This window comes from Cyanistes caeruleus, chromosome 8, assembly GCF_971803275.1.
Source record: "Cyanistes caeruleus chromosome 8, bCyaCae1.hap1.1, whole genome shotgun sequence".
Lineage (NCBI taxonomy): Eukaryota > Metazoa > Chordata > Aves > Passeriformes > Paridae > Cyanistes > Cyanistes caeruleus.
Window position 1 is genome coordinate 13,645,404 of NC_141708.1, and position 15,287 is coordinate 13,660,690.

At 46.1% G+C, this 15,287-nt stretch overlaps 1 protein-coding gene across 4 annotated transcripts in view; it reads right to left on the minus strand.

Annotated features, from left to right (window-relative positions):
* The window catches only part of ARMH3 (armadillo like helical domain containing 3), a 123,441-nt gene continuing 108,154 nt past the window's right edge, over window positions 1-15,287 (minus strand). For all 4 annotated transcript variants that reach the window (XM_086901226.1, XM_086901227.1, XM_086901234.1 and 1 more), the window contains exons 25-26: window positions 8,274-8,390; window positions 1-2,371 (exon numbers count right to left, since the gene is read on the minus strand). In XM_086901226.1, coding sequence (XP_086757352.1) covers window positions 2,279-2,371; window positions 8,274-8,390 — 210 coding nt within the window. In that variant the 3' untranslated portion in view covers window positions 1-2,278. The remainder of the gene's footprint in view (window positions 2,372-8,273; window positions 8,391-15,287) is intronic.

Below are 15,287 nucleotides of genomic sequence, written 5' to 3' on the forward strand. Positions count from 1 at the left end.
GGCGGGGCTCTGCTATTTATTGAGCTCTAGGTTTGTATGTACATCCACTTACAGTGCTTGGTTCAGTGACAGTGTGACGAGAGGACAAGAATCACAGTCTTCCCCAGCTCAGACTTGGATGAGGGCTGGGCTCAGGAATGGATCTCACACACACCTGGGCTTCTATGATCATCCCAGCAAGGGAGCATCCTCAGGGAGACAGGATAGCTGAGCCCAGAGTGAGAAGCTGAAAATTCCAGAGGTTGCCGAGTCAGAAGCAGACTCATCCCAAACTCCCTCACGTATGTGTCTAGGCTCAGCCTAAATGGGCTCAGAGAACAGCTGAGGAACAGGCATGAGGACAGCTGGACGACTCACAATGCTCCAACAGTCACAGTTCTGGGGTTGCACCTCAAGTCCCCTTGAGAAGGAACTCCCCTCTCAGAGTGAGATCCCTTTCTATCCCCTCCAGACAAGCACCATGTACTGCAAACAACTGTTCCTCATTTTCCATTGGAGAAGCTGCCTGTTCTACGTGCCCTAGCCTGTTCTCAAGCCGTGATTTTATCTGCTTGCTCTCCTAAGCACTGACCCTCTGACACATACACATTCCCATACATTTGCATCGCAGAAAGCAAATAAATGTCTGGCTTAGCTGTTAAAAGCCAGACAATTCCCTGCTGAGGAATAGTATCATCTGCTGAGAGAAGCCAGTGCTCCCAAGGAAAACATAGGGATTTCATCGGGTGTTGTGCCCAGTGGGTGGCCAAGGACACAGCTTTCAGTTTCCCATGCTCATAGCAGGTAAGATGAAACATTAACACAATTAACGCACATTAGCATGAAAGAAGCCTTGCCTAAAAATGGTAGTAAATGAGCATGACACCCACATTACTCACACTAACCTACAAGGCTAAGAGCAGGACTAGGCATTTTTTTAAAAAAACACCTGTTTTCTAGGGGGGAGGGAAAAAATCTGTGGATCTAGGATGCAAATAACTTCTCTACTTCAGTCTACCAAGTCAGGCCAGATCCTAATATCACAACATCACTGCTGGGAGCTGAAATTGCATGAGCAGGGAACAGGGGTGGAACGGGTGTTTATGCTGTGTATTCCTGAGCTGGGAGCCTGACACAGCACTCTGAACAGGCTCTGCCAGATCTGGGCACCTCTGAAGTATCAGCTCTGGGAGCAGAAAGGTCTGGCTGTGCCCCACAGCATCATCCCAGAGCTCTTCCTTAGGAAGCCCTCAGCAGACAGTGGCTGTAAGTTGCTTGGTGAAGACAGGAGGGCAAGAAAGTGAAGTCACTACTTCTCCAGATGCATTTTAATTGTGTGCTACACACAAGGGAAAAACTGGAGACTTCTTCATTTATGAAGGTCACCAGGCACTTGCAAACATGTGCAAGGCAGATGTTCCTGTGAGGAAGAGGAGGATTGTCGCAAAGCAATGGGCAAAATTGCTCTGATGGGCAATAAGGTGAGTGGGGAGAAGGAGTCAGCCTGTCCTCTGCCCCAGTGAAAACCAAGTATCTAAAAATGTCCATCTACCTTAGAAACGGTGGATGAGCTGAGGCTACTGGAAGCAACAGTGACCCTAAGCAGAGCTGGTCTCCAATAACAAAGTGCTTTGTTTGATGACCCAAATTCTTGTATACCACACTGGACCCTGTAAGCCAACAGTCTTGGAGGCAAAGTTCCCCCTTCTCCAGTAATCCAATGGCTTGAAGTGACACCTTCTGATATAAGGAGACAGCAGTGAGCAAGGCCTGCTCCTTGGGGAAACTCTTATAATCCAAAGTCATTCCCAACGTGGAATCGACATACATTACAGGTGGACAGGTTGACCCAGGCTGACAGAAAAGAACAGCCCTCACCTGGGATCAGACAGCTTTCCCCATAGAGCAGGTGAGCAATCTCTACCCAGAACAGTTTCACACAACTGGGCTGGCTTTATTACTTCAGTTGTGAGCTCACCCCAGCTCTGCTACAAAGGTTTCCAGTGCATTTTCCCTGAGGCTGTGGAGGGACTCTCCCATTGCTATGTCACAGGAATGGCTGCCCACTCCCATGGCACCATAAAAAATCGCTTCCTCCTTAACACGCCAATCACCTCTCCTCAGCCCAAGTTTAAACACATTCCTTTGGGATCAAACACACAGCAGCAAGGCGTTCCCCTAAAAGAAACACAGTCCCTTCCAAAGGCAGGAGGCAAGGGGCGACTGGCCGCAGAGCTGGAGTGTCCCTGCCCACACGGGCCCGTCTCTGCCCAGCCGGCGCAGCAGCAGCGATCCCCCTTCAAGAGATGGTGGAGAATTCCTTCAGCAGCAGCTCCTGGCTCAGCGTGTTGAAAGCAAGGTTCTTCCTCACATTGATGCTGATGGAGCGAACCTGACAGAAACAAAACAAGATGTTTTAGCCATGGGACTCTTCCTGGCCCTTCATGAGCCTGGTACTTTTGACACTGCTGACTCCATGCTCAGCATGAAGCTGTTCTGCATTTACAGCTCCCCAGCAATTGCTGCAGCAAGCTCTCACTGGAACTCCAGTCTAGCAAGGAAATGCTGAGGTTCAGCAGTTTCTTGGAAAAGCATGAATGTCTACAGTGACATCCCAGCAAGGAGAGTAAATACCCAGTGAGACAGGGATGGGAGAAGATGCTTTGCATGGATGCATGAGCTATGATGTGTTTCTTGTTCAGGGGCAAAGAGATGGGGAAAGTGAGCACTCCCAGGCTGCAGCTTAAAGATCATATTTTATCAATGCCCACTGGAGTACCAGCAAGCATTTCCTGGATTAATACAGTGCCATGGCTTCTGTCCTGCTCCAGAACCCACAGAGCCAAAGATACAGACTGAAGGAAAGGACAGAGGCCATGCCACTATGCTGTAAACACAAATTATCACCCAGGCTGGCAAAACCTCCTGGGTTCAGAGCTGTGTGTACTCCGAGTGCTGTACACGTGCAGCTGGCTCACTGTCTGTCTCTGAAGAAGAGACACCTTTAACCCTCAATGACACCCAGACTTCTGGTCACTCACAGAGCACAAAGAAGAGCTGGGCAGCCCTATTGACAGCAGCTTCCCTTCCTCCCTCCTGCCTGCAGACTCGTTGGCCAAATACACAGGCCCCAGACTGGGCTCAGTCTCAGCTGCATTTGGCAACGAGAAAACAAAGTCAAACATCATCTGTGTCAGCGACTATGCAGCAGTGACAGAAAGCAAAACTGACACAAGCTCATCCAAACAACAGGATTACAGTTCCCAGAGACTCGGAGCCTGTGATAATAAGGTTATTGCTGACCTGGTTCGTGTTTTGTGCTTTATAAAAGTACTGGGGGGAAGAATTATATAGATGCATAATGAGGAATCCAACACTGGGGGTTGGAAGAGCACATATATATACACACACACACACATATATATATATATATATATATATATATATATATATATACTGCCGAGGGTCCCACTTGCTACCCTGGTGAGAAACACACATGGAAAGGGCAGAAAGCTACCCAAAAGTCAGAATGTGTAAGAGAGGGAAGGAAATCAAAACTTGGAAGGTTAACTGGGAAAGACGTGAAATGAACCCCAGTGAGGCCCATTGCAACCTGAGCACACCAGCAAGGATGTCTACCTTAAAAGACAAAGTACTTAAGTTTTATGTCATCTGCAGAAACCACAAACTCTCCTTCACCAGGATGCCTAGCAGAGAACCCAAGCATCTCTACTCCCTTGAAGCACCCCTTCAACTCTCTTCTTTAGGTGCATTTTACTTACTGCATCCTCAAATAGTTTGGGACCACGTCTTGCAAGATAACCACAGCTGCACCCTGTGTTAAACACCACTGCAAGTGGTCTCCAGAACATTGGTTGGCACAGGGCTGTCCTGCTGCCAGGAGACAGGAGTCCCACTGACAGGATTTGGTCCCAGCCCTACCAAGTGCTCCTATGCCAGCGATCCAGTCAGTTCTTACAAGAAGGAAAAAACATGAATAGCAAGCTGTGGGGAGCTCTCTGCCCTGGGGAACATGACTGCCTGAAGAAAAGGGGCAGATACTACAAGCAGTGTAAGCCAGTACCCTTATTCTGACTAAAAGCATTTCTGTGGGTCCCAGCAACATAAAGTACAAGCAATAATGAGCTCCTGGCCTCAGGAACTGCTGCCAGGAGTCAGGCACCAGCAGCAGAAGATTCCCAGCTTGTACACACATCAAGGTCTCCAAGAAGGAGTCTCTGGAAGCCCAGAAAGTGAGGCTGGAGTGGCACAATGAGAACACAGGGCTTAGCAGAAATTTTAGCTATGGGGTAGAGCACAAGAAATTAATTAGCCTGATTAGTTTGTAAAGAGAAGGAGGAATAGAGCAAACACACTCCATTATGTAAAATGAGGTCAGAAAGAGAACAGTGAGTAATATTTATCTGGCTCCCCAGGGATGGGGCAAGAAATACTCAGCCTAATTTAGACAAAGAAGATTTACACAGGAAAAGAGGAAATACTTTTAAAACCTATGGACTGTGAAGTGGAGGAGCTCACCTGAAGCTACAGTGGAGCTAGTTTCATTTAAAGACAGTTTCAGGTTTCAAGAGAAGCTTTAGACACAAACTTTGGTCAAGAGCAGTCTAGATGAACGTAGATCTGCCTTAACACAAACTGGGGAGAAGAGCGGGCATGATAACACACGAATGACGTTTACACAAATCTCTGCCCAGCATTTCTTCTGCTGTGAGAAATCAGGCAGCTTGAGCCAACCCGCTTAAAAGGTAAGAATAGCTCAAATTAAAGTTAAATCAAGTTATCTCCAGCACCAGGGCTGGAGATATGAAGCATGGGGAACCAGAGTTCATCTCCCCTTTGGAGCTGGAAGACCAGACAGTTAGACTGGGAGGTGTCAGTCTGTAACAAGGATGAATTTCAGAAGCTTCCTGTAGTCTACCTAAGCTGCTCCATAAGGATACACCCCCAGGAGCCCTCCTGGCTCTTGGTGCAGTGGGCAGCCCCCAGGCCTGGCTGCCAGCCTGGAATTTACCAGATCCCTCCAGAATGGCTTACACAAAGGCCCCAGAGCTGCAGAAATTAAGGTCAGAGCTTTAACATTCATTCTGCTAGGAAGTACAAGCAGAGCACATGTCCCCTCTTGCTTCTGTATGGTGTATCCTGGAGAATTAGGGCCAGAAGAACTTTAAAATTGTTTTCTTAGTTTTAGTCTACGAACATTGAAGAAATGGGAAATGCATGAAATGCTGACATCACCTGTGGAAGGATGAGTAAATGAAAGAATGGATGAAGCAAGGGCATTAACCATGGGGGGGAAAAACATGATTAAGTTCTGGTTTTGTGTCATTAGAGCTGGAAGTGTGCAAGGTTGTACCAAGACTCCTATTTCACAGCAAGTCTCATCAATTAAACCTACTCCTAATCAACAAGCAGTCCTTAAATTATTTGTACAATGGGAACAAGGTTTACGTTGACTACTGCACTTAATTAAAAGTCAAATTAATATAATTTCCCCTGTAGAAATCAATCCCTAATCAGACTATGTTGAGGCTGATGAAACCTAACTGCAAAGACAGTGAATGTTTTAGAAAGATGCTGAAATCTCTTTCCACACATTCCTCCAGCTGCAATGTGAGGGTCCAAAAGCTCACATCCAAACCGTTCATTCTATCAAAGCAGCACAGACCTCAAATGACATCCCTGAGGCTTCAAAGGAAAATAAATAAGAAGTGTTAGAAAGCTTCCTAACTTCCTTCCTTTAGCCCCTCAAAGGCAGCACAACATGCCAAAAAACCCAGCTGATAAAACAATCTGCACATCACCTTCCACCACAATGTGGCCGCAGTATCGCAGCCTTTGAAAACCTTTTTTTAAAGGGAATGGGAGAAGAAAGCAGATTTTTCTTTGGGATTAGCAAGAAAGAGCAGCACTGAGGCAAAGCAAGAGAAGTGAAGCAGTGTATTAGCAAAGCAGGTCAAAGGAGTGAGAACAAGATTTCTAAGCATAAAGGAGCCCCCAGAATTGGCTTGGGGAAGCTTCTGCTCACCTACTTAATGGGAGCAAAGAGAGATAAAAAGGCAGCTGAAAAAGGAAAATGTCTCCTCTGTGTCATACCCCACCCAAGAAGGGTTTGCTTTGATGCAAACATTTACAGATAGTGATGAGAAAATCTGGAAGAAAGAATTATTTGCAAACAGATCCTGTCCAGGAAGACCTGGATGGAACCAATGTGAACTCAGAAACCTGTAGTTCACCACCAGCCCTGCTCCTTTGGCACAGCCCACAAAGAGAATTGCAGCAACTTTCCTCTGCCCCCTCCACAAAATCCTGCATACCTCAGAGGTTAAACACAAAGCACTGGGTAGGGGGATATTATCCAACATCAGACCAGCAACAGAAGCTGAAGTAAAGACTCAAAAGCTTCACAAAAAGAAAACAAGTACCTGGTTTGAAGGGGCTATGGGAAGGACAGGGAAGATTAGTTTTTGATGAGTTGTTTGAACAATTAATAAAGCCATCAGTTACTGTGCACCAAGAGAAAAAACAGAGCAAGGAGGCCGGGAGGCCAAGTGGATTTGCTGAAGACAAATCATAACGTATCAGGTTCATTTCCCGCTGTGTTGAGGGAACGGCTTAATGGAATGCAGGGGATTTTCTGTAGCTGTGAGTAAAGAACATTTAATAGGGTCCCAATTCTCAGGGCATCTAGAGATGTGGATTAAACAGATTCACAACTGGGTCAAATCAGCACATTTATACAGTAATTATTCAGGCTTTTATATGCTCTTGAGGAGAGGGTCCCAGGGGTACCTGGATGGGCAATTTTCAGAAGGGAGTTGACGGGCTGGTTACGATAAACAGATTCTTAAAAGATACAAAATTGGGATTTTGAAAAAAATAGGAAATTGGTCTAGGAAGAAAATAATTTTAGCTGAAGTGTTTTGTGGCTGTGATGATCATAGGACTGAGAATGTAATTTTAATCAATTGGCATGATTGGTCTGAGCTTCTGCCAGGCCAAGTGGAAAGTGGGACATGCAGGAAGCAGAGCAGTAATGTGGCCAAGGGGAAGAAGATGTTGGCTGAGGGTGAGAACCCTTGGGATAGAACAGATCACAACAGAAACAGGAATATGTCTTATTTCCAGGGTACAGTAATAGAAGAAGCCTGTGTCACAGGAAGGTTATGGCCAAATTTCTTTGCATGTATTCCAGGAAAGCTGTGTCAAACAGCAGGCCAGACAGACAAAAACAGGCACAAAAGAACACAGAAAAATAGCATAGAAGCAATTGCAAGTGGTTTTGCCTATATACTGCCCAATGTCAGGGCTGGAATGACCCCAGGAGTTAAAAGTATTCTGTAACAGGAAACAAAACCAATTCAGGTGCCTGTTCTGGAGCAGAGCTGACAGAGGGATGCACAACAACATGCCCAAACTCATGGAGACTCGTGACAGAGTAGGAAGGCATCAATTACTCATCAATCAGCAGGGACAGAGCTGGGAGAAAGAATCAGTTCTCAGACTGGTGAAGGTTGTCAAAGTAAGAGATCCCTCCCTTTGGTGAAGCTGTAATGATTCAAGAGTGAGGCTTCCCTCACACACCAGCCACTACAAAAACACTTCCTCCACATTCATGTGGCTGTTGGACAAGAAAAGTTCCATTAGGGCTCTCTGGAGCAGAGTAACCAAGCTGGCTTGCTGAAGAATTGTAACTACCAGCCTGAATTATTTAGACTCATTTTTGTCTTTGCTCTATAATTTTTGTGGGTCTTCCTACCATCCATCTTCTCCTCTTGCATACGGAGACATTTCTAGGGAATGCCTTCACTTTCTTTGCTTGGAAACCCTTTTTTGTGAGTGATGGAGGAAAGCAATGAGCAGGAAGGCATTTCACCAGTCCCAAACTTCATAGTCCCCTTAACAGCAACAAAAAAGCAAAGTTGTTCTGTGTGATTAATCCCAGGTGGGAGCAGTCAGCTCAGTCAGCTTCTCCCCATACAAATTTACCACTGCAAAACACAGCAAATCCCCATGGCAAAAGAGACAAGAGACCATCTGAGCAGTGCTGGCCTAAGCAGCCTGGAGGTTCCTTTTCAGCCACACAGGGAGCTCCAGGAAGCTCTCAGATCTGTAAAGACATGCAGTATCTGTCCAGATCCTGCTCCGGCCCTGTCTTTGGAGGCAGTCCAATGCAGTAACAGCACTGCTCAGCTACACCCCAAATACAACTGCCCAGGCCACAAGCAAAGGCTCTGGAAGAGGGCTGTTGACTGTTCAGAGCCAAGGCAGCTTACCAGCTCTTTGAAGAAGGCAGCCTCCTTATGCTGCTCTGAGTAGCGCTCGTACTGGTCCAGTCCATCCTGCAGCTTCAGGGTCAGCGTGTCATAGTTGGACCGTACCACCTCCAAAACCTGCCAGAAACAGCCAAACACAGCAAAGGAATCAGTATCCACAGACTCCTCAGCCCAGGAGGAGCAAGGCTGAGATAGATTACAGCTCTGGCACCTGTTTTCACAACAGTGATGGCTTTAACAGACAATATTTGGCTCATGATTAACAACATGGAGGTGGGCACTAAAGTCCTCCTAATGCCAAGGAACAGACCCAAAATTTACACCATTTCTCCATTCATGAGAATGGTAGATGGAACCTCTATCCATGACAGCAGCAGCTTTCTGTCATCAGAATTAGACATATTAATAAATCAAGCAGCTAATTACCACACGTACACCCAGATGCAACACAGAAGCACAATACAAACACAGATTTGTCCAGCCCCAGGGTCCTTCCAAGGTTAGTTTTGCCACCACAGTTCCCTCCTGGTTTGTTAATCACCATTCACAGCCCACTACATCACCAGCTTCTAGAGCTGCTCAGGTCAGCTTCCACACAGAGCACTGCATGTCTCTCCTGAAGGCAACAAGCTTCTGACACATGCTAAGAGAAGACCAGCCTTGGTATGGACTCTGCTTTTAGAAAGACATGAAGACATGAATCCAGGTCTTTCTGCCCAGGAGATGCTTTACTATCGGCCTTCACTGCAACCAAAGCCGTTCCAGCTTTTACTACTGCCCTACTCTGCTCCCAGTGTTGGGCTATACTTGCAAATTCATAGTTACACATCTCTGTCCTACTGAACGATTCATTTTCCTAACTAGGGAACGGCAAGAGGGACTCCAACTATGATTTTTAGCTTTAAAGCATTGTGTGGACTGACGTATTCCTCAAAGCATTTGTGAGATGGTTACTGACAATCATCTTCCTACAAGGAACCATAGAGGTCAACACTCCTGGGCAAACTTATGCCTGAAATGATTCTCCTAAACACAAGAACTTCATTCTTAGGCTGTTGCCATTTGATCTGAGAGCTAAACAGAGTATCAACATCTGAGGTTTGCACTACAGTAACCCCTGCTTATCACAAGCTTCAGTCAGGAAGACACATAATAAAAGATGCAAAAGAAGAGGACCCTGCTCCAAGTCATCACAATTCAGAAAAGATCCTAAGAAGAGCATTGCAGAGGACTGAAGACAACAGTGACCAGAAAAACAAGGAGCCCTTGCACTTCTCTTGTACTCCCAAAAATGTAAGCAGTACTCTCAACTGCCCCTTTAGGCAGCTGGCAGCTCCTGCCCTTTACAGGACTGAATCTTGTTCTTACATCCTTTATCCTAAGAAATCTAAAGTTGCTTAGAGTTCCTCCAAAAACTTGTTCCCCCAAATTCTGCATGTGGCAGCAGTGACACTCGTGCTAGGGCCTGAGGTGGCAGAAGCTACAAAGAATTATCCAAATGAGGACTGGGGGCAAAAAAGGGTTTCCAAAGTAGTTCCCAGGTGAGATGGTCTCTGCAGTTCAGCTGTCCTCCAGCACTGCAGATACAAGCCAGGGACAGGAATAAGCACTTGGACTTGAAGGTCTCAGAGGCCTTTTCCAACTGCATTGATTCTGATTCTGCAATGTTATTTAAGAACAGCTTGCCAGTGTTGCAAAGGCTCAGAGCCTCCTCTCCAGTACTCATTTCCTAATGCTGTTTTGTTTGTCAGCTCCACTGGCAGAAAGAATCCCCTGCAATGACATCCATCTCCAAATTCAGCCTGCCCTTCTTGCTCTTGTGTGCAGAAGCTACAAGAAGTATTGCAGAGCCAAGAGCAATGATGAAAGAAAGCCACCTGGGCACAGGAATAACTATCCACTAGGGACGGAGTGTAATAGCATAACACACCTTCTTCTGAGCAATAAAAGATCTGGCAGCTTGCTCCTGTCAATCAGAGGAAGCCAAATTGACCAAGATTAATAAGCTGCAGAGGAAGAACCTCGTTTGAAAGGTGAAGAGTTGAACAGGCTTCTCCAGCAGTAATTCAAGAGCAAAGGCATTTTATTCAGGGCTACCTGACTCCCCAGGAACCTTCCCTTCAGTCTCCTTGTGTTCCCCCACACAAAGGCATACACAGTGCCACACAGCTGTGATCAATCAATGGATGCACATGTTTCTTTAGGAACAATCAGGATCCCTCCTTGCTAGCTCTGAGTAGAGATCTGTTCAGATACTCAAGAGGCATCCTCAAACCATGGTGAAGAGAAGTAAACTCGGAGGCCAGCAGTGAGCTCTGTAACCAGAATCCTTTAAATCTGCCCTCTTGCATCACCTTTGAAAGGCAGCCAAAAACTCAGTTTGATACTTTAGGATGAAGACAGGGAAGTAAAAAGAGGCCCCAAAGTCTCTACTCTGTTACTTACTGTAATCTCTGCAGTGAGCTTGAGATCAGCTTATCCCTTCAACTATGTATTTCATTGGCTTCCACTCCTTATCTCCTTTAATTATGAAATAGAACTTAAAAAGAAAGGGTAAGTTAAAAATAAACAGCTTCTCCCCACTGCCTGATAATTTCCCTTTCTTGCTGCTGCTGAGAAAAAAATGCTACGTGGGATCTGAGATAAACCCACTCACAGATCATTTCAACTTCATACCTTGTAATGGATAGAAACTATTACTGAGATTAGGACCTGCCATCCTTGAGATGATTTCATCTGTTCTTTAAGATGCAGCTGCTAGACAGAGGACAGGTCAAAGAGCAGCAGAAGGTATTAACAGTAACTAACAGGAAGGTTTAAAAAGCATCAACTCCCTACACAGATGACAAAAAAAATTCACATCCTCTGTGTAATAGAAGACTGTGTGCCAGCATCATTTGCCCTTCTTACACATTGCTTTGACTTTTGCTCAGGAAAACTACTGCAGGAAGAACAGCCTTTTTCCTTAAACACACAAGATCTTTATCTGTACTTTCTGTCAGATACAAAGGAACTAGAGCAATTTACTTTTGAGATTAAAGCATTTCTCCTTCAAAGTCTTGTTCAACCCATTCTTCTTGGAAATCTCTTGTCTAGAAAACATGAATTCCAAGATGGTCAAGTATGAGAAGGGACTTTAAGGAAAGGACTTTTAGCTTCTCTTCCAAACAGATTTTAAATAGTCATCCAGATTTTTACAGTCTCATGAGAGGCTGGAAAAACACCAGCTTTAGTGTCAGGAAAGGACAGACAAAATCGGACTGTAGATGATCTTCAAGGAGCTGGATGTGACACCCCTCAGACTGCAAGGATAAACATGCAGGGGAAGCTTTTTTTTTTTTTTTCCAAATTGTTTACTGAATCTTTACAGTGAAAAAAACCCCAAACCCTAATGGAGTCACAATCTCAAAGTCTTTTTGTAGGTTGCCTTAGGGGGGATCAGAGTCTTAAAAAAGCAGTATGACGGAAGCAAGCAACTCAGACACGGTCAATACAAGAAGAGGGAAGGCTGTTGAATTCCTGCAGTTACCTGTATCAGCCCCAAAGGCTACATTTGCTCATTTTTTTCACTGCAACAAACCAGAACTCAGTGGAGCTGCACCACTGTAATTTAAAGATAATTTGCCATCAAATTAACCCCCTGCCCCACCACTCACTCACTGACTGCTTTCCAGAAGTTCCAGGGAAATGCTGGAGATTCAGGTCCCTGAATGCGTGTCCCCAAACCAACTTTTCAGGAGCTGCTCTGAACAGCAAGTGCTTTTTCTGACATTCAGATTTCAGCTTCCTCCTGCAGCTGTAACTGCCCATACCCCATAAAACTCCCCTTCCTCAGTAACACCGACTACTTCTGAGTAGAGGCATCCCTTAAGAACATAGCTGGAGGGTTGGCTTCCAAAGGAGGAACTGATGTGGGGCTCAGCTCTCTGCAACATCCCACCCATGCCATGCCAGGTCACTGCACCCAGAGGAACAAGATTGTTTCACTGTCTGTGGCTCCTTACTTTGCTCCATCCACCATCTCACCATTACCTTGCAAACTGGATGGACAATATTGGTTGGGTCAGTGAGCTCTTGTGAACACAAGCTCTGAAACCATTTCCCCCAGAAGCAATTGCCCCTGCCCTGAAATTTTCAGCATCCAAAACAGACCATAATTTTGCTGTACTAGTCACTACGCACTGACTTCTTCCTTAGTGCACTAGAGCTGTTCCCTCTGACTGGTCCTCAACAAGAGCCAACACACTGCACTCCCCCAGGATAGAGTGGTCCTGTCCTGGGAAAACACAGGGATTACATGCAGCATTCTCCCATCCCCACTGTGCCCAGGAAAACACTGCTGCTGTTAGCAGCAAAGCCACAGTGGGAGCTGCACCAGCAGTAAAACCTAATGGGCAACATGCAGCTCTAGGGCCCATCTATCTGGCAGACATAATTTGCTTCATTGCTTAGTAACTTTTTAACCTGCAGAATCTTTCATCATCTGCATCTGCAGTCTCTGTCTTAATGGAACATAAAATTAGATAGCACCAGCAATTCACAGTACCCAGCAAAAGACGCGGTGGTGGGTAGGTTCCAGGAAGCATGCACAGGTAATGACAGAAAACTAAAAGGAAAAACAGAAGCAAGAACAAATCAAGGTCCCTACACTGTCTTTTTAATCAGCACAGGAAAGCACAAGAACGCAATCAGTCAGCATCACCAGTACCTCACTAAAGCCTCTCAGTGCCCATAAGACAGTCATTAACTACCATGACACAGGAGAAGATGGAACAGCACTGATTGAATGATCTCACATCAAACAGAAGGCAAAACACCACCCCAACAACGCCCAGGTTAAAATGCACTTGCCCCCTCACCAACTCCCTGCTGCTCACACTGCTGGGGTGGGGAAGGGTCTCCAGGACAGGAGCAAACCCCTACAGAACAGAAAAGCCAGAGCCTCTGTCCTGTCTGTTCCATGCCGGAGGATGGAGCAGCCCGTCTATAGGGCATGAAATGCCACTCCTGCACAACAGGGTAGAAGGACCAAGGGCAGCCAAACATGCCTTCTGTCCACCCTGCGGAGGTGGTGGAGTGCTTGTCACCACCTGTGTGCCACACACAGAGGGAATTTTGGCAGTCCCGCCTCCCAAACCTAGTCAAAGCACAAAACACCACAAGCAAACTCAGCAGTCCATCCCTCAGCTGAGAGGTTGGAGGCTATAGGAAGAGACACTAGGATTTTCCTATTCCAGTAGAAATGTGTATTTTACTTGGCAGTCCCCAAACTGGCTTGTTTATTCCAGGTTTAGTACAAATCCTCCCCTCTTCCTCCTCCTTAATCTCCACAACACCTCATAGTCCCTGAGTGTTTCTCCTCATGAATTCAACTGAATAGCAACATTTCTCATTGTAATGAAAAGGCTGCTGACACCTGGACTACAAAAAGGCTATTGCCTCTCCATAATAAAGTGCTGGATAATTGACATCAATTTTACAGTAGTAACTTCTAATTAATATGGAAAACGATTTTTTTTTTCCAAGAGCCATCACACTTCTCACAGAGCAACTTTAAAGTTGCTGATGCAGGCTGGAGTCTTTGTTGAAATTAATCCCCAGAAGCACCACAGACAAAGAACATAACTAAATAATTAGAAGTTAAATAAAAACACACACACACAGCTGCCACATTTCCCAACAGACTCTGCCCAAACCCCAGCTGCACTCATCTCCTTCTCCCTTTCCTCTTTCTCTGTCTGCAGGAGCCAAGTTGAGAGAGAGGCTCCACTAAGACTGCCAATGCTACACACACATGCTGGAAGCAGCTGCCGCTCACGCTGGCTTCCAGGACAGCACCCATCCAGGACTAGCAGCAGCACAGAGCTTTTGTCTGACCCAACACTACCTTGCCTTTGCAGCTATCCTGGAGCTAAATGCAGCACTGATGCTTTAGCACCATTCCTCACCCCCACGCTGATCAAGCCATGACTATTAATTCCATGTTCATGAATGCTAAGACAAAGAGGAGGAGGATGTTGCTATGATAGTTTCACAACTCAGATACCCAAGACATGCTGCGTGTACAGCACATATCTACGGATCCAGAGGATGTGGAGTGGGTCTGATGGCAAAGACAAAGATGTGGGCTGCAGATTCAAGTGTAGCCACGCCACATACGTCTAAGACTCACAGCACATTGCCAATCCTACTCTGGTGCCCCAGATGTCCTGCATCCAGCAGCTGCAGCTTGTCCTACATGCAGTGAAGGACCCATGGTTCTCTCATGCTGTGGGCTGAGAACATGAGCCTGTAAGACAGCCCCCACCAGCTCACACATCTGTCATTCCCAGAGTAGAAGGCATCATCTTTTCTGCCCTGAGTACAGAAAAAAATGTTGGAAGAAGGATATTTTTCCAATAGTAAAAAAGTTCAACCACACCAAAAGATTAAGTGAAAGCAAATAAGTGCAAATTTCTCCTCTGAGGTATGGAACAGGATGCCACTGACATGGGATGCACCAACACTGCTGGGCAGTGAGACTCTAAGAGGTCACTGGGGAGAAGAACAGCCTGCAGAGGTGGGTGCAGCTGCCCACGAGCTCCAGGGTAACAAGAAGACATGAGTACATGCTCCAGTCCTGCTGTGGAGAATCTAAAGCTGATGGAACTCATGGGAGTCTTGTTCAGTATCTGGACACCTGGACAAAGTTGAGCAGCACATAGCAGAGATGAGTGAGCCAGGAAACAGGGAGAGGAGGTGCCTCACCCTGCTCAGGTTGGTGCAGGGATCCCTGCATACAGCTCCAGGTTTACTCTGACAATTTTTAGTCTGTGATTGCCAGTCTCCCTCTGCTCAGCTCACTGAGCATTAGCCAGGACACTGCTTCCTGGAGTTTGGAAATGAACTGTCCCTGTGCACTAGTTTGTCCTTTGTCCCTGCCAGTCACTTCCTGCAGTCCTGCTGTTTTCAGTGAACAGCTCCATGCCCAGCCAAACATAAATCTAACTTGCCATGTCCCAAATCCTTCCTAAG